Raw genomic sequence first — 23,404 nt, 5'->3', positions numbered from 1 at the left:
ATTCATCTTATTTACTGGCTACTTAGTTTGGGTAATCCAGTAATTTTACTGGGTCTCAGAATAATCAACCTAGGCCATTTTTTTTCCTGCACTAGTAATATGTAGATTGATGACTGTTAAAAAAAAAAAAATCTCAGGAAGGTTTTCTTGGGTTGTATCTTGAACTATTTGTTCTATTGTTTTAGTTTTCTTATTCAGGGGTTTCAGTTACACATATATTGATGTTTTCTCTTCCTCTTCCTCGCCCTCTCCTCCTCCTCCCTTTCTCACCTTTCTCCCCCCAGTTCTCTGCAAGCTGGTTCTCACTCATTACTGTGCTTACCATCTAGTCACGAAGATAAAACACCTTTTTACTACTGATACTGATGGTATCCTAATCTATAAATAAAATGTTCATCTTTTTTCATCCCCAGTGCTATATTAAACAGTGATGATCACTCCTTCCTTTTTAAAATTCTGTATCCTGTAGATATCTATGAATGTATGCTCTTTTTTTTTTTTTCTTTTTCTTTTCTTCTAACTTTTAAACCTTTGTGACTGTTCCTGAGTTGGATTTTGTTTCCGTTTTCTGACCGTGTCATAAATATTGGTCGTCCTCAAGATGTAGTTCAGTGTTCACTGGTTTTTTCCCCCTGTTATTGCTGGACAGTTTTATTCATGTATAATATTTCTTCTCATAACTTAGAAGTGTGTGATTGTTACCCAGGTGTTTCAGATTACGATATCCAATTGCTTACTGTTCAACATCTAAGTAAAGATGTTCCTCAAAGCTATTATGGTAGCCCAGGCTACATTTAGCTTCTTCCTTCTGACACTCCCTCTTTTATTCCTTATCTCATTTCATGACATCGTCATCTAACCATCACTCATACTAGAAACTTAGCAGTTTCATAGACTCCTTATGCCTTCCTACCCACAACCAGTCTGTCACCAACCTCTACAGTTTTTCTTTATGGTTATTGATTGTATCTGCCATTTTTTATGCCTACTCTCACTACCCCAGTTTAATCTCCTGTTTCCATCTTGGACTGTAATAGCCACCTATCTTCAGTCTTGGTTTTCCAGATCCTCCCTTTATAGAATCAACAGAATGATTTGTCTGCATGTATTAATCTGGTGGTTTCACTCTCCATTATCCCTGTAGTTTATCCTTAGTACTTAATACTAGGCTAGGCACTTAATTCCTTATTTTATGCCTTTAATAATTCTGAATATACTTTAATAATTCTACCTAGTAATTATAATATTTGAAGTTTTATGGGTCTCCCTCTGTTGTTTGTAGTTTCTGCTGCCATTTACTTATGATACATTATTTCATGAGGTGCTTTAAAATTTTTTATTTTGAGCACATCTTTAGTGGGACTTTTTCAGGTCTTATTTTGCCTGTGTTAAATACGGTTTCTGGAATTTTCTTCTTTCAAGTGCCCTAGGAGTATCCTTTCTTCAGGATCACCTTTTATGTTCATTTCTTGGCTTGATTATTCCCATACTAGGGAGATAGTGTAAATTCAAGTCCCAAATCTGCCTATAGGCAGGATCTTGTTTATAAATTCTCAGAGAGTACAAATTTATCCTCACTGAGTCCAGGCATCCAGGCAGAGACAGACAGCATTTCTTGTGATCTTTCTATGCCTATAGGCATTCCCCGCCCCCCCGCCCAATTTCCTTTCACTAAGGAGGCATCTTTTAAGAATCCTGGTTTTAGGAGGGTCTTTGTGTCATTTCTTTATGTTGTAAGAATCAAGGCCTCAGCTTGTTTGACATTAAAACCCAAGCTCTTATATGAATAACAAATTTATAAGCCAGTTTGAGTGACAGCTCAGGGCTTATTGTTTTAGTTTGCAGTTCCCTTTTCAATTTTAAACCCTGGGTATTGCCCCTATTTTGGGGCAGGGGGAGCTCAACTATGTATTTTTAAGAGTGTTTATTAAATTTCCCCAATGTTTCTAAGAAGTTTTTTTTGTTTTGTTTTCTCCTGGAGATTATTCATCTCACTCTGTATTCTCACTCAGGGTTTAGACTTAATACAGCTCTAACATGATTCAAATCTATGGCTTTAGTTTCTGTTTTTGAAGAACCTAAGTAAGATTCTAATGTAGTCATGAGGAATATTGATAAGGAAGCAGGATGGATGGCGCAAGAATAGTCTTTTAGAATCATAGGTCCTACTTCTGCTTGCTTCTCGTTCAGATAATAAGGGTTCCTTAGTTTTTGTTCTTTTTGTCAAAGGATTGTTAAGCATGTGGTATTCTCTTCTTCACATAGCATCTCCTCTCTTCTGATAGGATATTCTTCTGCACATAACCTAAGCTTTCCAGGATGTTTAAAGGAAACCATTGCTCCTCAGCTAACAGAAATGAAAGAGCACTGCTGAAATGTTAATGCTTGAGTACTTGACAAGTTCTAGTCATAATAAGCTACTGCTCCTTCCTCAAACAATTTCTCTTTAAAAAGGCCAAAATTATGGGTTGCCATTTGCTTGATGTGAGTCTATATATGATGAATTTTAAAAAATCAAAATATTTTGAAACTGAGAAATTAAATCAACCTTAAAATAGCTGGTTTGGAGGATTGTAGCAAAATATGGACAACTTTAATCACCCGAGCCACCAGTGGGACGAACTAACCGTATTATATTATTTATTTGATCTATTTCTTTCCTTGCGGATTTTCTTTACAAAAGTGTGAGATAATTGCATATTTTCAGTGTTGTTATAATGTTGTATGCTCTTTATTAACTTACAATATCTACATAATATTTTATTTAAATAGCAAATTAACTGTTTTCCCATGTTGTATATTTAATTTTAATGTCTCCCTCCCGTCTGCCTCCTTCTCCCCTTTCTTTTATTATAGAGCTGTAGAGAATACCTTAATACATTAATTTTTTTTTCCTTCTTAAATGTATTTAGGATATATTTCCAGATAGAATTACTGGGTAAAAGAGTTTTCACATTTTTAAGGCTTTTGACATAGAATGCCAAATTGCTTACCGAAAGTATAGTGCCAAGTTATATTCTCCCAACAGTACTTGAAACAGACTACTTTTATTATGTGTTGTGTCTATGCAGGGGGCCATTGGACAGAGATGTGGTTCTGATGCTTTCTTTATTGTTTCTCTACAGGATATGGTACCCGTCATAGTTGATTACTGCCTTCTGCTACAGCGAAAGTGAGTATACATTGCCTGTCAGATTCAATTATTTTGAATCCTACTTGCCTCTTGCTTATATTACAATATACTGCTATGAATTTGACCGAATGGTTTTTTAAAACAATGAATTTACAGAAATTTGATTCTTTAAAAATTTTCAGTCCATTTACCTAATAAAATTAACTTGTCCAATATAGATGCTGTGGGTATATCATCTGTAAATTTATGTGGCAGAATAGTGGAGATGAAGAACATAGCAAAAGAACAATACTACTTAAAGATCTTAAAAGTGTATGATTCATGCACTATGCTTTTTTATGAATCATCACTAAAACACAGTATTTCATACCATTCAAAAAAAGGCAAGATTTATTGTGTTTCCACAGTGTTGGTTTTTGGAGCCTCTTTGTTTAAAAGAAATCAGTGTAAATAAACTCTTGATTAGATTCTGTTTATTTAAATTGTAACTGTGTAAATTAACCAGCCTGTACTATTTCATAATTCTTCAGATTTATAATAATAGTTAGTATCCTATATTCCAGGTTTTGTTCTAAATACTTTCCATTAATGTATCTATCTTTTATAACAAGTTATTTAACTTTTATAATAGTGAGGTAGGTATCATTATTATCTTCATTTTACATATGAGGTTCCAGAAGCAGTGTGTGATTAAGCAACTTGCAAAGCTTACTCATGCTTCTTTTGAGGAGCAAAGGTAGGGTTCTCATGCAGGCGGTCTGGCTCCTGGGCTTTGCTCCTAACACCAGCTTGCACCGCATCTTCGGTAGTGGAGGACAGCTCTGAGGATCCAGGGCAGACACTCCCCAAACCCTGTGCAGCGCTGCCTTGACTCTTGGATTGATGTCTGTTCAGGCTGCTTGAATCATACACAGTTGGATCATACTAGAAAGTGTCAGTGAAGGTTATCAAGAAGACAGTTATTTGCTGTGTCAGACCTTCAGTTATGTCACAAAGGGCTCTAGCTTCTTTTTACTTAGGGCTCATTCATTCCAGTGTTTTAGCTATAGCATTAAATGTAATTATCCAGTGAGGTGTATTGTATTCATGGTTGGGGTATTGTTGAGAACATTGTTTTACATTATACATTATATTGTATTTACATTATATAGTCTTCTTTATAAAGACCCGTGGAAGACATTTCTCTTATATCTAGTGGGGTGTTGTTTGGTTCTGTTGATATATTTAGTGTACACTGGCCAGTGTTAGGATGATGCTCTTGCTCCCTTCAGTCTCTGAATTTGTAATTATCGCATCATCAAAGCTGAGTTCTTCACATTTTTTAATTGTTAAATTGATAGGTCAGAAAGTGAATTTGGTAATTTTCTCTGTCAATTTGAAGTTATGAATGATAAACTCCAAATAGGATCTTTAATATGAGTATTAAAAGTTATGTAGAAGACTTTTTTGATGGCCCTCTGTTATTCAGAATGAATTTTTTTCTGCTACACTCTCTGTAGGGAGCTAAGTTTGAAGTAATAAACATCTGTTTTGAAATTAGCCCTTCCAGGAAACAAAGTCTGCACCCTGAAGAGTAATCCCTAAGTACAGAGAGAAACACAAGAGCCAAAAACTTTTTTTGTATGTACTTTTCTTTCTCACTCTTTCTCTGATACTCTAATAAATATTCTCCCAGGATGATGAGAAAATGTCTTAGAATTTTATTTTTATTTGAAGTTATAGATGCAGATAGGAGTTGCTGAGTTATGTTTTTCTTGCTTCTTTATTATAGCCTCTTACTGGTTAAGAAAGAAACGTAGTTTTGCCGTTAATCTTACCAGCACTGCATGCTGCAGTTTGTCACAGGAGTGCCTTATTTGTCAACTTTTTGCTCTGGTTACTGAATTTTTAGCTCTTTAATTCTCCTCCAGACTTTTTGTGCTGAGCTGAACTATATAATTATCTTTCCTAGCATGTTGTTTTTAACAACACATTACAGAGTGCTGCTGCTACGTTGCTTCAGTCATGTCCGACTCTGTGCGACCCCATAGATGGCCGCCAACCAGGCTTCCCGTCCCTGCTATTCTCCAGGCAAGAACACTGGAGTGGGTTGCCATTTCCTTCTCCAATGCATGAAAGTGAAAAGTGAAAGTGAAGTCGCTCAGTCGTGTCCGACTCTAGCGACCCCATGAACTGCAGCCTACCAGGCTCCTCCGTCCACGGGATTTTCTGGGCAAAAGTACTGGAGTGGGGTGCCATTGCCTTCTCCGATTACAGAGTGCAAGGGCTAGCAAATACAACGTTTTCCTTAAATTCATTAGAGTTACTTTGTTACTCTTATTTTATCTTTCTGATAGTAAAGCTTCATTAATCTCAGTTTCTTTTACTTGGCTACTAGTTGGTAATCACAAAAATGTAATGGACTATTGATTTAAAATGAAACTAACATGAAAAATACTCCAGTAAATGTAAAGCAAAGGGGAAAATGATGCAAAAATTACATTTGTGGCTATGAGAAAAAAAATTAATGGATACAGACCCCCCCCCCCAATATTACAAATACTGTTTATTGAAAAGCAGCATAAAGCAAACCTAGAGCCTATTATACAAAGTGAAGTGAGAAATACAAATACCTTATATTAATGCATATATATGGAATCTAGAAAGATGGTACTGATGAACATACCTACAGGGCAGCAATGGAGATGCAGATATAGAGAACAGGCTTTTGGACGCAGTAGGGGAGAGAGAAGGTGGGATGATTTCAGAGTGTAGCACTGAAGCATGCTTACCATATGTAAAGTATATGGCCAGTGAGAATTTGCTGTATGATACAGGGAACCCAAAGCCGATGCTCTGTGACAACCCAGAGGGATGGGATGGGGAGGGAGGTTTAAGAGGGAGGGGACACATGTATACCTATTGTCGATTCATGTTGATATATGGCAGAAACCATCACAATATTGTAAAGTAATTGTCTTCCATTAAAAATAAAATAAAAGCCTATTGGGACTTCCCTGATGGTCCAGTGGCTAAGACTCCAGTGTAGGGGGCCCAGGTTCGATCCCTGGTTGAGGAGCTAAATCTCACATGCTGCAACTAAGACCTAGCACAGCAAAATTAAAAAAAAAAAAAAAAATCAATAAAATAAAAGACTTAAAAAAAAAAAAAGAAAGCATTGTGGGGTTCTGTGCAGTTGTAGCCAGTCCATTTATCATTTGTCCCCTTCCAGGACTTCAGGTGAGGCAAGTCCCCATCCCATTACTTTCAGAATCTACTCTTCTCCTTTTTGTGGAACTTGTCATAAAAGACCACATCTGTGGATGAACCATCTACCACTTTCACAGCTGACGTGAGGCACATACTGTAATTACATATGTGTAATATGTAAATATGTAAAGGTTACACACTTAGCAAATAAATAAGTAATCACTCAATCCTAACAGATAAATAGAATTAGCACAGTTACTGTATTTAAAAAAGAGAGAATTAAAGAATCAGTGAATTATATGTCAGTACATTGTATGCATGGAAACATGGATTGCCAGTCATCAGAGAACTGAAAAGTTACATTGTTTAATTTATAATTAAATTATATGGGGGAAAAAACCCAAAGACAATTGTCCATTGAAACTGTTGAAATTATACATTGCTGATGGCTATGTGGATTGGTGCTGTGATGCTTTTTGGAGATAATTTAGTTTTTTTTAATTTTATTTATTTTTTAATTGGTGAAACATTGCTTTACAATTTTGTGTTGGTTTCTGCTATACAACAACATGAATCAGCCATAATTATGTATATGTAAAATATCCCCTCCTCCCTTCCCTCCCCTCCCCCATCCCACCCCTCTGTGTCTCCGCAGAGTGGCAGGCTGGGCTCCCTGTATTATTTAGCAACTTCTCATTATCTGTTTTACACATGATAGTCTATGTATGTCAGTGCTGTTTTCTCAATTTGCCCCACTCTCACCTTCCCCCACCTTCCCGTCAACAGGTCTGTTCTCTACTAGGTTCATCAGTGTATTATTTTTCTAGATTCCATATATATGTGTGTGTGTGAATATACAATACTTGTTTTTCTCTTTCTGACTCATTTCACTCTATATAAGAAACTCTAGGTTCATCCACCTCTCTACAGCTGACTCAAATTCATTCCTTTTTATGGCTGAGTAATATTCCATTGTTTAAATGTACCACAACTTCATTATCCATTCATCTGTTGATGGACATCTGGGTTGCTTCCGTGTCCTGGCTATTGAAGATGTTGCTCCAGTGATCATTGGGTATATGTGTCTTTTTGAATTGTGGTTTTCTTAGGGTATATGCCCAGTACTGGCACTGCTGGGTCATATGGTAGATTTATTCTTCGTTTCTAAAGGAGTCTTCATACTGTTTTCCTTAATGACTGTATCAGTTTACATTCCCATCAGCAGTGCAGGAGGGTTCCCTTTTCTCCACATCCTCTCCAGCATTTATTTGTAAATTTTTTGATGATGGCCATTCTGACTGGTGTGAGATGGTACCTCATTGTAGTTTTGGTTTGCGTTTCTCTAATAATGAGCAGTATTGAGCATCTTTTCATGTGTTTATTGGCCATCTTTATGTCTTCTTTGGAGAAATGTGTTTATTGGTCTTCTGCCCTTAATTTGATTGGGTTGTTTGTTTTTCTGATACTGAGCTATATGACTACTTACATATTTTGGAGATTAACTCTTTATCAGTTGCTTCATTTGCAATTATTTTTTCCCATTCTAAGGGTTGTCTTTACACCTTGTTTATAGTTTCCTTTGCTGTGCAAAAGCTTTTAGGTTTTTTTAGGTCCCATTTGTTTGTTTTGGTTTTTATTTCCATTAGTCTAGTAGGTGGGTCAGAGAGAATCTTGCTGTTATTTAGGTCAAAGTGTGTACAGCCTATGTTTTCCTCTAAGAGCTTTATAGTTTCTGGCCTTACATTTAAGTTTTTAATCCATTTTGAGTTTATTTTTGTGTATGGTGTTAGAAGTGTTCAAATCTCATTCTTTTACACTTAGGTGTCCAGTTTTCCTAGCACCATTTAAATGCCACACTTTTTTTTTTTTTGTATCTTTTGACTTTAAATAAATTTCTAGAAGTAGAATGACTAAGGAATTATTAATAAGTACCCCAAATGGAAAGACTATGTAAGGAGTTGTTCACTTACTCATAATAGTGAAATAGTAGAAATAAGTGTTATCCTACAGGAATAGCTAAATAAATTCTGATGTTTTGGCATATTGACACATAAGTTAGACAAAATGATAATTTTAAAGAGTGACTAGAAGCTTAGAGGGAGAAGGCAATGGCATCCCACTCCAGTACTGTTGCCTGGAAAATCCCATGGATGGAGGAGCCTGGTGGGCTGCAGTCCTTGGGGTTGCTAAGAGTCGGACACAACTGAGCAACTTCACTTTCACTTTCCACTTTCATGCATTGGAGAAGGAAATGGCAACCCACTCCAGTGTTCTTGCCTGGAGAATCCCAGGGACGGAGAAGCCTGGTAGGCTGCAGTCCATGGGGTCACACACAGTCGGACATGACTGAAGCGACTTAGCAGCAGCAGAAACTTACAATAATGCTTATCATATAATTGCATAAAACAAAATTCAGATTATATCAATGATGAATATAACTCTAAAATTATTTCTGGGGATTTCCCTGGTGGTTCAGTGGTTAAGACTTCACATTCCAGTGCAGGGGATGCATGTTCAGTTCCTGATCAGGGAGCTGAGATCGCATCTCTTTGACCAAGATGCCTCTTGGTCAAAAATCCAATAATAAATAAAAATAAACAGAAGCAATATTGTAATAAATTCAATAAAGACTTTAAAAATGGTCCACATAAAAGAAATCTTTAAAAGAAGTAAAGTTATTCTTTACAGAAGAAATCGAAATAAATAAAACAACTATTGAGTGTGGCAGCATTTGATTAATTACTTTTTTTTTAATTTCTGCAATAAAAGTTTTCAGCCATGTTTTTAAAATATTGAACATTTTCTTTTTCCTTTCTCTCAATTATCACTACCTAAACCCTTTGGGAAGCAAGGGGCAAGAACTAGATAAAGAAGCAAATTGGCCATGCAGATCAGATGGGAAGATTTAGATACCAGGAAAGAGGAAAGGATAAATTGTGAATAGTCCATCTAATTTTTTTCTGTTTCATCATAGTCTCTGTACTACCTGCTCTCATATTGGTATTGTCTTTAAGAAGCAGTGTGTCATAAGGGATTCAGCACAGAGTTTAGGCCTGAAGACTGATTCAAATTCTGACTCCATCCCCTTGTTAGCTAACTGACTTCCAGCAAATTATTTAACTTACTCAACACTTTTTATCTGTAAAAAGTATTGGGCAAATTAATTAGGATAGTATATATATTATGAGATTTTTCTAAACATAAAGCTCTATGCAAATATTGTTACTATTTTTAGTAAACTTGGAAGTTGAAATAGGAGAAAGATGAGATATACTTAGTAGACTGAATTTCATGGATGGTTGGAATGTTCCTAAAAGTATTTTTCCCCATTCTGTTACAGGGATCTTTTATTTAGCCAGGTGTATGACAAATTAAGTGAGAATTCAGTGGCCAAAGGAGTGTTTCTGGAGTGCCTTGAACCATATATTTTAAGTGATAAATTGGTGGGGATCACACCCCAGGTGATGAAAGACTTGATTGTTCATTTCCAAGATAAAAAGTTAATGGAAAATGTGGAAGCCCTCATTGTGCATATGGATATCACCAGCCTAGATATTCAGCAGGTGAGTTTATAGGCAGTCTACTAAATTATGGAATAGACATCATTCCTTTATTGATTATATTTATCTGATTTTATTGGGCCTCACTCTATCAACCCCAATTATTTTTGAGCACTTTTTGGTAATAAGAGGTCTCATAAACTTGTATTTGTCAGTATATTTCTTTGAAGTGTTCTTTATTGAGAGCTAGATTAGAAAATCCTGCAAGCCTTTGGTTTCTTTGACAGTCCCCAGACCTCTTAGCATAGAGTTTATATTTGGTAGTTGCTCAGTAAATAATTATTGGCTTATCCTCCTTCATCAGTTTGTTCACTACTACAGTTTTCATCCTGCAAATGAATTTCAACTAGAAGTACTTTCACATGAATAATAGAATATTTTTACTTTAGAGAGTATGAAGCCATTTTTTTGAAAAGTTAGTTTATATGTCCAGAGTTGATAACTTTCATACATTGTTTTGAAATACAAAGCATAGTATAAGAAGCAAATTTTTGGACATTTTAGCTTGATTAGCCAACCTGCTGTTTGATAAAATGCTTTTAGTATATCTGAGGTCTCCAGAACAAGTTTTAAGTCCTTAATTGAGGAGCAAATATGTATCTGACCTAGGACACTTCACTAACTCTTTAGTTTCACGTTAGTCCAATTATGAGCAAAGGCACAAAGATACCAAGGGGCTGAGCCCTATGATCTAAAATATGAGTGACTTGCAAAGTTAGAAGGATCAATAGGTTATTTTTTTTTTTAATGTGCAAAATCACATGGAAATGAAGTTTTTGAAAAATGATTATTGTTTTCTTCCTGGAAGCTCTGTATGAATGCCTGTGAGTTTGCAAAAACCAGTTCCTCTTCTATATATGCCTTTCTGTCACGTGGGTAAGTTGGCATAATCTTCACATCTGACATTAGGTCCATTGATTTGAGAGCATGTTATCTTTCTAGCTTTATTTACCTGTCACTGATACAAGAGAAATTTCTAATTTCTTCTCCTTTCAACATTTTTAGCTTTTCTCTGAAACTGGGTTAATATATCTACTCTTTTTCATGTTAAAAAAGCAGTTTAAACAATCTCCCCCTCAGATTCCTTTCTCTCTGTATCAAACCTTCCCCTTCTTCCTCTTGCCTTACCACCACATCTAATTTCCCTCTTGCAGCCAGATTCCTTCTTTCCCCCGCTCTTTCTCTCCTTTCTTTCCCACACTTTGAAAGTATCTTTTAGATTGCTTCTTCCATTTCATTCACATCTTAATAATTCTCCAACTTTGCTTTCACTAGAGTCTGTAATGACCTCCATGTCCACTATATCAAATGGTATTTCCCAAATTCCTTCAACAGCTTTTATTCATTAATTCAAGAAGAATTTATTGAGTGAAAGCCTCTGAGTGTGCTTTCATGAACCTAGTGGACAAGGCTCATAAGGCCAACATTAGCAAAAAAAAAAGTTTGACAGTAAAAGACAAACAAGTAAACAAACCAAAAATATCCAAGACAAGTGTTCTGTTAAAAGTCAAACAGGTAAAGAGAGAATGAGAGACTATCTTAGATTGTTATAGAAAACTTTCTTGAGAAAATAGCATTGAGTCTGATTGATTCTGGAATCTGAATGGCAAGAGGAATTAGTAATGCAAAGATCTTGGAGGAGAAGATTGTTACAGGTAAAAGCAACAGCTGATGCAAAAAAGCAAAAAAAAAAAAAAAAAAAAAAAAAGATATGCCTTGGGTATTAACATGCTTAGTCACTCAGTCATGTCTGACTCTTTATGACCCTATGGACTGTAGCCCACCAGGCTCCTCTGTCCATAGGATTCTCCAGGCAAGAATACTGAAGTGGGTTGCCATGCCCTCCTTCAGGGGATCTTTCTGACCCAGGAATTGAACCCAAGTCTCCTGTATCTCCTGCATTGTGGTCAGATTCTTTATCATTGAGCCACAGGGGAAGCCCTTCGGTGTTAAAGTTACAAATGAAGGAAAAACAACTTGATTGAAAAAGAGAGGTAGCCCTTTCAGGGCAGGGTACAGATTTTTCTATTTTATTCTGAGTGTTATGTGAAATCATCAAATGATTTTAAATGAGATTACTCTGATTTGCTTATGGGTAGCAGAATGACAGATGGGGAAGTAGAGAAGTAGAGAAGAAGCAAGGAAATTGGTTAAGAGCTAGTCAAAAGGAGGTATACTGGTCAGAGATGGTAGTGGTGAAGTGAAGAGAGATGGTTTGACTTTGGGTATGTTTTGGAGGTAGAACTCATTTTCTGATGAATCAGACCTGAAGGTGTGGAAGGAGAGAATTTAAGACTCTTGCCTAATATTTTGGCTTGAGAAGCAAGGTGGATAGTAATTCCTTTAAGAAGATTAGAAGACTGGGATAGATCTGAGTGTAGGAGAGAAAATCAGGAGGTATATTTTGCAGTTTTGAGATACTACTAGACATAGACATTTAGGTGACGATATCAAGTCAGTGGTTGAATATGTGGGTCAGAGGGGAGGCTAGGGAAGCTATAAAGATATGTATGACCTTGACACTGGCTGAGAGGAAGAGAAGAGGACCCAGAACATGCCTTTGTCTGGAAAAACTCCCATGACACCTCACTTCCATTTTCCCTCTGAACCTCTTTGGCTGTTCCTTACCACTCTCCTTTTTTGACCTCTGCTCTTCTACTTCAGTCTTCTCCTGTCACTCACTACTATAATTTAGCTCTCATAGGAACAGAGTGTGATGTACTACATACTTCAAGTCAGAGCTTCGCAGGTGACTCAGTGGTTAAAAAAAAAAAAAAACCCACCTGCCAATGCAGGAGACATGGATTCAATTCCTGGGTCAGGAAGATCCCCTGGAGGAGGAAATGACAACCCACTCCAGTGTTGTTGCCTGGAAAATTCCATAGACAGAGGAGCCTGGTAGGCTATAGTCCATGGGGTTGCAAAGAGTTGAACACGACTGAGCAACTGAACTTGATCCTTCAAGTCATCTCTGTTCCTCTTTCTATTTTCTCAAATTGATTTCTCTTCATCCTTAACCACTTCAAGCTCCTTTCCTCCTTTCTGCTCCTTCTGCCTGCAAAACCCCTTGTTTCCTCCTCTGCCTTTGGCTTACATACATGCATCTCTTGTTCAGTCACTCAGTCGTGTCTGACTCTGCGACCACATGGACTTCAGCACTCCAGGCTTCTCTGTGCTCTACCATCTCCCAGAGTTTGCTCATACTTATGTCTATTGAATTGGTGATGCCACCCAACTGTCTCATCCTCTGTCGCCCCTTCTCCTCTAGTCTTCAGTCTTTCCCAGCATTGGGGTCTTTTTCATTGAGTTGGCTCTTCACATCAGGTGGCCAAAGTATTGGAGCTTCAGCATCACTCCTTCCAGTGAATATTCAGGGTTGGTTTCCTTTAGGATTGACTGGTTTGATCTCCTTGCTGTCCAAGGGACTCTCAAAAGTCTTCTCCAGGACCACATTTCGAAGGGATCAATTCTTTGGCACTCAGCCTTTTTTATTGTCCAGCTCTCACATCCATACGTAACTACTGGAAAAACCATAGCTTTGACTATATGAAACTTTGACGACAAAGTAATGTCTCTTCTTTTTAATAGGCTGCCTAGGTTTGTCATAGCTTTTCTTCCAAGAAGCAAGCGTCTTTTAATTTCATGTATCCGTTAGGTCCTAACTTAAATATTGCTCCCTCAGGGATGACCTTCTGAATACTCCAGACCAAGACAGTTTCCTTTATAGACTTAACACATTTGTAAATGAACTATTTGCATAATTGAGTATCTTCCCCAAGTCATAATTCACTTACCATTTTGTGTCCCTTCTTTTGGTGAGTGTCCAGGATGAATGGAAGCACTGTCAGGGTAGAGACTAGATCTGGATTTGTCTTATGTATTATCCCAATGCCAAGGAGAGGATCTGAATATAAATGTTTGGTAAATATTTGTAGAACTAGTGACCAAAGGTAGAATGGATATGGAAAGGGGGAGGATAGAGAAGAAATAAAATCATATATTGGAGGATGTTTAAAAGTAGCTATTATACTATTTAAAGTAACATCGAACCTACAACAGCTCTTACCCTGGCATTGTGTTTGAGTACTTTAATTTCAGATTTTTTTTTCAGAGAAGGAATAAGAAAAATTAGGAAAGAGAATTCAAAATCTTCCCCATAATTAAAGCTTTGAGGAAAATAATTGGTGAGACTTACTAAATTGTATGGACCAAGCAACATTTCCTTTTTACAGATAGTTCTCATGTGTTGGGAAAATCGACTATACGATGCTATGATCTATGTCTACAACAGAGGCATGAATGAATTTATTAGTCCAATGGAGGTAAGATTCTTCCTAATTTGTACACATATTTAATATTGTCTATTAATGTTTTTTCGCTTCTCTCCATTTGCTTTGAATAGTTTGTTTTCATCCAGTCACTTTAAATTGTCTTGTAGGTTTATTAGACTTGCACCCATTGTTGTTCAGGACTTTAGATAGTCTTTATAATTTTATACCTTCATATACGTATATGCCATTTCATTCTTTTTATCTGCATAAGTAGGTGTTTAAATCCCAGGGAACAATAGATAAAAGCCTGTGAGACTCTACGTTTTTTTTCTAAAAGATTTTCATATTATTGTAGCTTTTCCGAAAGTTATAAGAAGTTTATTCTATACTATGGAATAGTTATTTAATTATTATTTATTAATAATGAATAATTATTCGATTCTATAATAGAGTAATACTCTATTACTCTATATGGAGTAATGGTACGATTGAGTAATGCTGTTTTGTAGCTGTATTCTGCTAGGGGAAACTCCTGAAAATGGTGAGAGGTCATTATTTATTAATAGCTAATTTGTTGCTTTTCCCATTTCAGGATTTTCTAGCATTCATTAGAATTTCTTATTATCCTTACCATTAGAAAAGAGCACCTAAAAATCTTTTGGGTTTATTTTTAAAAGAAACAAACCTGTCTCCATCATGTTAGTTCCTTTAAATTTGAAGACAGAATTAAGGGTTATAGATTGTGGGTATGTCAGGAAGATCCCCTGGAAGAGGAAATGGCAACGTACTCCAGTATTCTTGCCTGAAGAATCCCATGGACAGAGGAGCCTGGTGGGCTACGGTCCATAGAGTCTCAAAGAGTCAGACATGACCGAAGGGACTTAGCACGCATGCAGTGCCCTGCCAGCCCACCGTGTTATTACAGTAACTGCATTACCTGGGTCAGAATATCAGGCGTCTCCTGAAGGCATCCAGTCAGCATTTTTGCATATTTAATAAACATCTGAAAGCATTTACAGTATTATTTAAGTCAGCAGTCATTCCATGATATTTCAGTTTTCTTTTCACTTGGAAGGTGAATATCCCTTTAGTTCATAACTCCTTAAGTTTTGTGTACTTCTTTTCTCTTGGTCATTTTCCAGAAGAGTGCCACAGCCTTCCCGCACTGGTTTTGATTTTGATTATCTGTGTTTCAAATTTGAACACCTCTCAGCTGCCTTCTTCAGTGAGGTCCATGACCTCTGTGCATGCAAAAATGTTCTCCATTTTTAAACCACAATTACACTATTAAACCACAATTAGAAATAATTAATGCAGTTTCTAGTTTCTCTCAAAATAATCCCTGCAAACAGATTCTGATTTGATGCATTGTATGTTGTGATAAAAATGGTTGTGGGGTTTTGTTATTGCTGCTTTTGAAGTTTCTGTTTTGTGTGGATTTTTTATTGCTCAGAATCTGGTTTGTATTTATAGCTATGCATCTCAGATGGAACACTTTACTGTTGAGGTTGCCTTGTTTTTTGTTGAGTAGTTTTCAAGTTTAATGACTTTCAGCAGGAGCTTGGTGTTTGTTGTTAAATAGTTATTTGGAGATTTTAGCAGTGGGAAGTTAGAGGCATCCTGTAATTGCCCTTTTATAATTCTCTGCCTGTAAAGAAATCACTATTTAGTGTTTAAAGTTTAGTTACTTCAGTTTAAAGAGGTCCAAATTAAAAGAATCTGAAAAGAATAGATACGTGTATATGTATAACTAACGCACTTTGCTGTACACCTGAAACTAACACTGTTGTAGCCATGCGTTCCGGGAAGCAAGCTCACTCAGAAGGACAGTGCAGACAGTGGAGTGCCGTTTATTACACCAGTGGGCCCAAGGCAGAGTCTCCTCTTAGCCAAGGACCCCGACCAACTTTTGTGAAAACCTTATATACCTTAAGTGTACTGCTCAAGCCCACATCCCCACATTCCTTAAACCTAGACTGGAAAGTGTTAAGGGGAGATACAATCAGGTTACAGCCATGATTCATAATCAGAAGGGTCGGCTAGTTATACATTGTAGCCTACACCAGTGGGTGTCATAAAGATTACAAAGGTGATTGACTACATAGGGGATTATTACATTCTTTTTGGCAACGGGAATTCTTGGTTTGGAATCTGGTGTTTATCAGTCCAAGAGTCCAGTTTGGCCGTAGGTATGTTATCCCCTTGGCTACCAGGCACATAAGTCCAAAGCTCACTGAAAGTGCAAGATGGAGCTTCCTTCTTTTTCAAGATGGAGTCAGCTCAGTCTGTTCCTTTCCTCCCTCAACACAACACTGTAAATCAACTGTACTCTAATGTGAACTAAAACTTAAAAAAAAAAAAGGAACTGTATTGCCTTTTGAAATTTTCTAGTTTTTCTAGAATGAAAGACAGTGTCATCATACTTGAGGTGATTACCATAGTCTCTGAAATCTTTCCTTAGTTCTAGTTTTGGCTGCTTCTAATATAATAGTGCCTTGTGTTGGGAGGGAAAACTTTTCCTCTACCAACTGAAATCTGAATGGTGGGGAGAAGACTGTGAATTAACTGACAGTGAACAGATTGACAGAGTAAAAGACAAGGTTTCTTCACACTTGTACTGGGAGAACTCAGAAATGAGTGAATCGCTAAACAGCCAGAGGGAGAGGCTTATCTACCAGTTTAATGAAACTTGGGATGTGAGGGGGGAGGGATTTAGTTTTCCTTGGAAAATATGAAGAGCTTTATTGGGCTTTTGGATACTAATGAATAGTTGGATTTGCCCCACTTCCCAGTGCTAAGGGCCTGTCTTCTCCCAAAACAGTAAACTCCCTCCCAGGAAGGCCAGCGTAGTTGGCCTACAAGAAAATACAAGAAAATCTTGTATTTTCATAGGCTCTGCTTCCATTTCGATGTCTTTTTCTGTGGCTGCTGATTGTTCACATGTTTTCAGCTTACAATAATCTTATTGTTTTGGTGGGCTACTAATCCTTTGATTTGCTTACTATTTTTAAAAGAATAAAGCTCTTTTAGGAGTCTGAGGATAGCTTATATTAGAAATAATGTTCTCAACAAAGACTTTCTTCTAACTGGTATTTGTTAAATGGTTTCTTTCAGTGAGGAATATGACAACAATGATTATTTCCTAGTGATTCTACTGAAACAGTTTATGTCCACATTAAAAGTTTTTATATTTAATCTTAATAGCAAATGACTAATTCAATCGGAGAAAGGTGATTATAGCATAAGATTTTAATTATTTTTTGAAATATTTTTTTAAAGATGATGTTGATTGTTCTATTAATTTTCATGCAGAAACTTTTCAGAGTCATTGCACCTCCTTTGAATGCAGGAAAGACGCTAACAGGTATTAATTTTCTAAGCCTTAATGTTTTTCTCTTTTTTGTGTTTAAAAATATTATTTAAATAACACAGATTTCACCAATTTTATGTGTACAGTGTAAATTTTGATAATTGTACATGATCATGTAACAACTGACATATTCAAATTGTAGAAGGAGCTATATAATTCCACACTAAAAGGTTTCCTTCTGTCCCTTGTACTCTGCTTCCCATAGTCCCATCCCCTGGCAATTTCTGACCTACTGTTTTGTTTTTTTTTTTAACTACTGTTCATGTAAATAGAATTACATAGTATTTAGTTTTGGTGTTTTATTTATTTCAGTTAGCACAGTGTTTTTGAGATTCATCCTTGTTGTTGCATATATAATTTTGTTCCCTTTAGTTGCTGAAAATGGTAATCCATTGTCATTGGTTTATCTATTCATCAGTTGAAGGATCCATTTGCTTCTGTTTTGGAGCTGTTATAAGTAATGCTGCTCCATTTGTGAATGAGTTTTGTTATGTTTTTAATTAAACTTTTTATTATGAGGAAATTGTAGATTCACATGCAATGGTATGAAATGACTCAGAGATCCTGCATACTGTTTACCCATTTTCCCTCAGTGGTAACATCTTGCAAAACTAAAGCAGAGTATCACAACCAAGTAGTCACACTGATACAGTCACAGTACAGAACAGTTTCATCACCACAGGTATCCCTTATGTTGTTCTTATCCCCCATTGCTGACCCATAGCTGTGAATAAGTTTTCTTGGGCATGTGTTCATTCTTCTTGGACAGCTATCTAGAATTAGAATGGATGGATTGTATGGTAAATATATGTTTTACTTTCTGAAGTATTGCTGTTTGGTTTTTCAAAATGAGTATACCGTTTTACATTCCCATCAGCAGTATGAGAGAGTTCTGATAGCTCCATATCTTTGCAAGCACTTGGTATTGTCAGTCTTTAAAAATATTTAGCCATTCTAAGTGGGTGGATAATGGTATCTCATTGTGGTTTAAATTTTTATTTTCCTCATGGTTAGTGATGTTCAGCATCTTTTCTTGTGCTTTTGCCCATTCACGTATTTTTTTTTTTGTATGAGTCATCCATTTAAATCTTTTAGCACTTTCTAGAAAGGTAGAGAAGAGATGTTATTTGACTTCGTATTATTGAATTCTGGGTGTGTGAAATCTCCACCAGAGCCTTTTAGAGTCCTTATGTAGTCTGGATATAAGGCCTTTTTAAGTATGTGTTTCACAAAATTTTGTGCCCAGTCTATTGCTTACTGTTTTGTTTTCTTAACCATGTTTTTCAAAGAACAAAAGTTTTCAGTCCTCATGAGGTCCGTTTTATTATTTTGTTTTTCTGTAGTTTTTGACTTTTGGTGTTCTGTTTAAGAAATCTTTGTCCAACTCAACATCATAAAGATTTTATCTTTTGTTTGCTTCTAGAGATAAAATAGTTTTAGTATTTCTGTTCAGTTTTGTAATACATTTTGAGTCAGTTTTCATATATGATGCAAGGTGAAGTTCAGGGACTTTTCCCTCTGTAGTTATCAGTTAGTTCCTCTTCCATTTTTTGAAAAGATTATCTTGTTTCTATTGAATTATCTGCACACCTTTTGTGAAAAAATTGTTTTTGCAAAAAATTGATTTTTGTCAAAAGTCAACTGACTGTATGAGTTTATTTCCAAACTTTCTGCTACATTCCATTGGCCTGTATGTCAGTGCTTAGTTGCTTCAGTTGTGTCCAACTCTGCGACCCTATGGACTGTATCCCACCAGGCTCCTCTGTCCATGGGGTTCCTCCAGGCAAGAATACTGGAGTGGGTTGTCATTTCCTCCTCCAGGGGATCTTCTCAACCGAGGGATCGAACTCGTGTCTCTTACCTCTCCTGCATTGGCAGGCAGGTTCTTAGCCACTAGTGCCACCTGAGAAGCCCAGTGCCAATATACACTGTCTTGATTGTAACTTTGTAGTAGGTCTTAAAATCAGGTATCTTTAGTCTTCCAGCTTTATTCTTTTTCAGAATAAAAGGCCCTTTGCCTTCCTGAATGACCTTTAAAAATCTGCTTATCAGTTTCTTTTAAAAAGCTTACTTGAATTTTGTTTGGGGTTGCATTGATTCTTAGGTTAGTTTTGGTGGGGAGGGGATTGCCATCTTAATGTAGAGTCTTCTAACCTATGGATATATATTTTCCATTTATTTTGGTCTTTTAAAATCAGTTTATTTTCTCAACTTCTGCAGAAAGACAGCTGAGACTTTGATAAAGATTGCTTTGAATTGATAGATCAATTTGGGGAGAAGATTGCTTTGAATTGATAGATCAATTTGGGGACTGTTGCTATTTTAGCATTATTACATCTTCCAGTTCTGTGAACACGGTCTATCTTTCCATTTGTTTGGTCTTGTTTAATTTCTTTCAGTGTTGCAATTTTCAGTGTACAAGTCATATACTTCTTCTTTTGCTGAATCTATTCCTAGCTTATTTAGTTTGATGCTATTATAAATGTATTTTTAAAAAATTTCATTTACAGAATGTTCATTGGCAGTGTATAGAAATAAAATTAAAATTTTTTTTTTTTTTTTGGCAATACCAGCAGCTTGTGGGATCTGAGTTTCCCAACTAGGATTTGAACCCCAGCCCCAGAAGTGAGTGTTGAGTCCTAATAATCGGACCACCAGGGTATTTGCAGTAAAGTTGATTTTTATATTGATCTTGTACCTGCATCCTTCATTCACCAGTTCTAATTTTTAAAATGGATTCTTTGGAATTTTTCACCTATATGATCATGTCATCTGTTAATAAAGTTAATTTTACTTCTTCCTTTCTGATCTGAATTCCTTTTATTTTTCCCCCCTAATTGATCTGGCTAGAACCTCCAATACAGTGTTGAGCAGAAGTGGCAAGAATGGACATCCTTAGCTTTTTCTGCCTAAGGGGGAAAGCATTCAGTTTTTTACCATTAAGTTCAATTCAGTTCAGTTGCTCAGTCATGTTTGACTCTTTGCAACCCCGTGAACAACAGCACGCTAGGCCTCCCTATCCATCACAGCTCCCGGAGTTTACCCAAAGTCATGTCCATTGAGTTGGTGATGCCATCCAACCATCTCATCCTCTGTGGTCCCCTTCTCCTCCTACCCTCAATCTTTCCCAGCATCAGGGTCTTTTCAAATGAGTCAGCTATTTGCGTCCGGTGGCCAAAGTATTGGAGTTTCAGCTTCAACATCAGTCCTTCCAGTGAACACCCAAGACTGATCTCCTTTAGGATGGACTGGTTGGATCTCCTTGCAGTTCAAGGGACTCTCAAGAGTCTTCTCCAACACCACAGTTCAAAAGCATCAATTCTTCAGCGCTCGGCTTTCTTTATAGTCCAACTCTCACATCTATACATGACTACTGGAAAAACCATAGCCTTGACTAGACAGACCTTTGTTGACAAAGTAATGTCTCTGCTTTTTAATATGCTGTCTAGGCTGGTCATAACTTTCCTTCCAAGGAGTAAGCGTTTTTTAATTTCATGGCTGCAGTCATCATCTGCAGTGATTTTGGAGCCCCCCCAAAATAAAGTCAGCCACTGTTTGCACTGTTTCCCCAACTATCTGCCATGAAGCTGTGGGACCGGATGCCATGAATATGATGTTAATTGTGGGTTTTTCATAGATGGCCTTATCATTTTGAGAAAGTTGCCTTATGTTCCTAATTTGAGTGTTTTTAACATGGAATGGTTGGATTTTATCAAATGCTTTTTTCTGCATCTGTTAAGTTAATCTTGTGGATTTTATCCTTTATTTTATTGATATGGTTTATAAGCTTGATTCATTTTTGTATGCTAAGTCAGTCTTACGTTCTTGGAATAAATCTCACTTGGTCACAATATAATTGTTTTTACATGTTTTAAGATTGAGTTTGCTAAATTTTTCTGAGAATTTTTTATGGCTGTCTTCATAAAAGATATTGTTCTATAATTTTCTTTTTTTCTTGGGGTATTTTATTTTATTTATTTTTTAAATTTTATTTTATTTTTAAATTTTACAATATTGTATTGGTTTTGCCAAATATCGAAATGAATCCGCCACAGGTATACCTGTGTTCCCCATCCTGAACCCTCCTCCCTCCTCCCTCCCCATACCATCCCTCTGGGTCGTCCCAGTGCACCAGCCCCAAGCATCCAGTATCGTGCATCGAACCTGGACTGGCAACTCGTTCCATATATGATATTATACATATTTCAATGCCATTCTCCCAAATCATCCCACCCTCTCCCTCTCCCACAGAGTCCAAAAGACTGTTCTATACATCAGTGTCTCTTTTGCTGTCTCGTATACAGGGTTATTGTTACCATCTTTCTAAATTCCATATATATGCGTTAGTATACTGTATTGGTGTTTTTCTTTCTGGCTTACTTCACTCTGTGTAATAGGCTCCAGTTTCATCCACCTCATTAGAACTGATTCAAATGTATTCTTTTTAATGGCTGAGTAATACTCCATTGTGTATATGTACCACAGCTTTCTTATCCATTCATCTGCCTATGGACATCTAGGTTGCTTCCATGTCCTGGCTATTATAAACAGTGCTGCGATGAACATTGGGGTACATGTGTCTCTTTCAATTCTGGTTTCCTCAGTGTGTATGCCCAGCAGTGGGATTGCTGGATCATAAGGCAGTTCTATTTTCAGTTTTTTAAGGAATCTCCACACTGTTCTCCATAGTGGCTGTACTAGTTTGCATTCCCACCAACAGTGTAAGAGGGTTCCCTTTTCTCCACACCCTCTCCAGCATTTATTGCTTGTAGACTTTTGGATAGCAGCCATTCTGACTGGCGTGAAATGGTACCTCATAGTGGTTTTGATTTGCATTTTTCTGATAATGAGTGATGTTGAGCATCTTTTCATGTGTTTGTTAGCCATCTGTATGTCTTCTTTGGAGAAATGTCTATTTAGTTATCTCTCCAACAAATACTAAAGGATATTCTCTAGATAGGAAACACAAAAACGGTGTATATAATTTTCTTTTCATATCTTTTCTTTTTTGGTCTTAGTATCAAGTATATTTTATATCTTGGTATACTTGCTCATGAAATGAGTTGGGAAGTGTTCACTCTTCTGTCTTTTGGAAGAGGTTTTGAAGGATTGGTGTTAATTCTTTAAATGTGTGGTAGAATTCATTAATAAAACCATGTGAGCCTGGAATATTTTTTGTTGGAAGTTTTTAAATTACTAGTTCAGTCTGTGCTTGTTAAGTCTGTTCATATTATTCATTTCTTTTTGAGTCAGTTTTGGTAGGTTTTATATTTCTAGGAATTTGTCCATTTAATCTGTTACCTAATATGTTGGCATATAGTGGTTATGGTGTTCTCTTATAATTCTTTCTGTTTTTATAAGGTTTATAGTGATGTCTCTTATTACTAATATTTTTAATTTGAGTCTTTTCTCTTCTTGATCTGTCTAGCTAAAGGTTTGTCAATTTTATTGTTTTTTTCCCCCAAAGAACTGATTTTGATCTTAGTGATATTATTTTTCTTTGCTCTTTCATTTACTTCTGCTTAGCCTTTGTTATTTATTTCATCTTGCCTTGGGTTTATTTATTTATTTATTTTAGTTTCTTGAGGTAAAAGTCTAGATTATTGATTTGAACTCTTTCTTCCCTTTTTTTAAATAGGTGTTTATAGCTGCAAATATCTCTAAGCAATGTTTTAGCTATGTTCCGTAAGTTGTGTCTCTTGTATCTTTATTTCCATTCATCTTGAAGTATTTTCTAATTTGCCTTGCTGCTGCTGCTGCTAAGTCGCTTCAGTCGTGTCCGACTGTGTGCGACCCCATAGACGACAGCCCACCAGGCTCCCCCGTCCCTGGGATTCTCCAGGCAAGAACACTGGAGTGGGTTGCCATTTCCTTCTCCAAT

At 36.5% G+C, this 23,404-nt stretch overlaps 1 protein-coding gene across 10 annotated transcripts in view; it reads left to right on the top strand.

Annotated features, from left to right (window-relative positions):
- Positions 1-23,404, top strand: part of VPS8 (VPS8 subunit of CORVET complex) — a 296,010-nt gene that overhangs the window by 86,167 nt on the left and 186,439 nt on the right. For all 10 annotated transcript variants that reach the window (XM_019958543.2, XM_070790662.1, XM_070790672.1 and 7 more), the window contains 4 exons: positions 3,126-3,172; positions 9,663-9,885; positions 14,115-14,204; positions 17,466-17,517. In XM_019958543.2, the coding sequence (XP_019814102.2) occupies positions 3,126-3,172; positions 9,663-9,885; positions 14,115-14,204; positions 17,466-17,517 (412 nt within the window). The remainder of the gene's footprint in view (positions 1-3,125; positions 3,173-9,662; positions 9,886-14,114; positions 14,205-17,465; positions 17,518-23,404) is intronic.

The sequence above is a fragment of the Bos indicus genome, chromosome 1 (assembly GCF_029378745.1).
Source record: "Bos indicus isolate NIAB-ARS_2022 breed Sahiwal x Tharparkar chromosome 1, NIAB-ARS_B.indTharparkar_mat_pri_1.0, whole genome shotgun sequence".
NCBI classification, from domain to species: domain Eukaryota; kingdom Metazoa; phylum Chordata; class Mammalia; order Artiodactyla; family Bovidae; genus Bos; species Bos indicus.
Note: the sequence above shows the minus strand (reverse complement) of the source record. Positions and strands in the feature narration are given on the sequence as shown.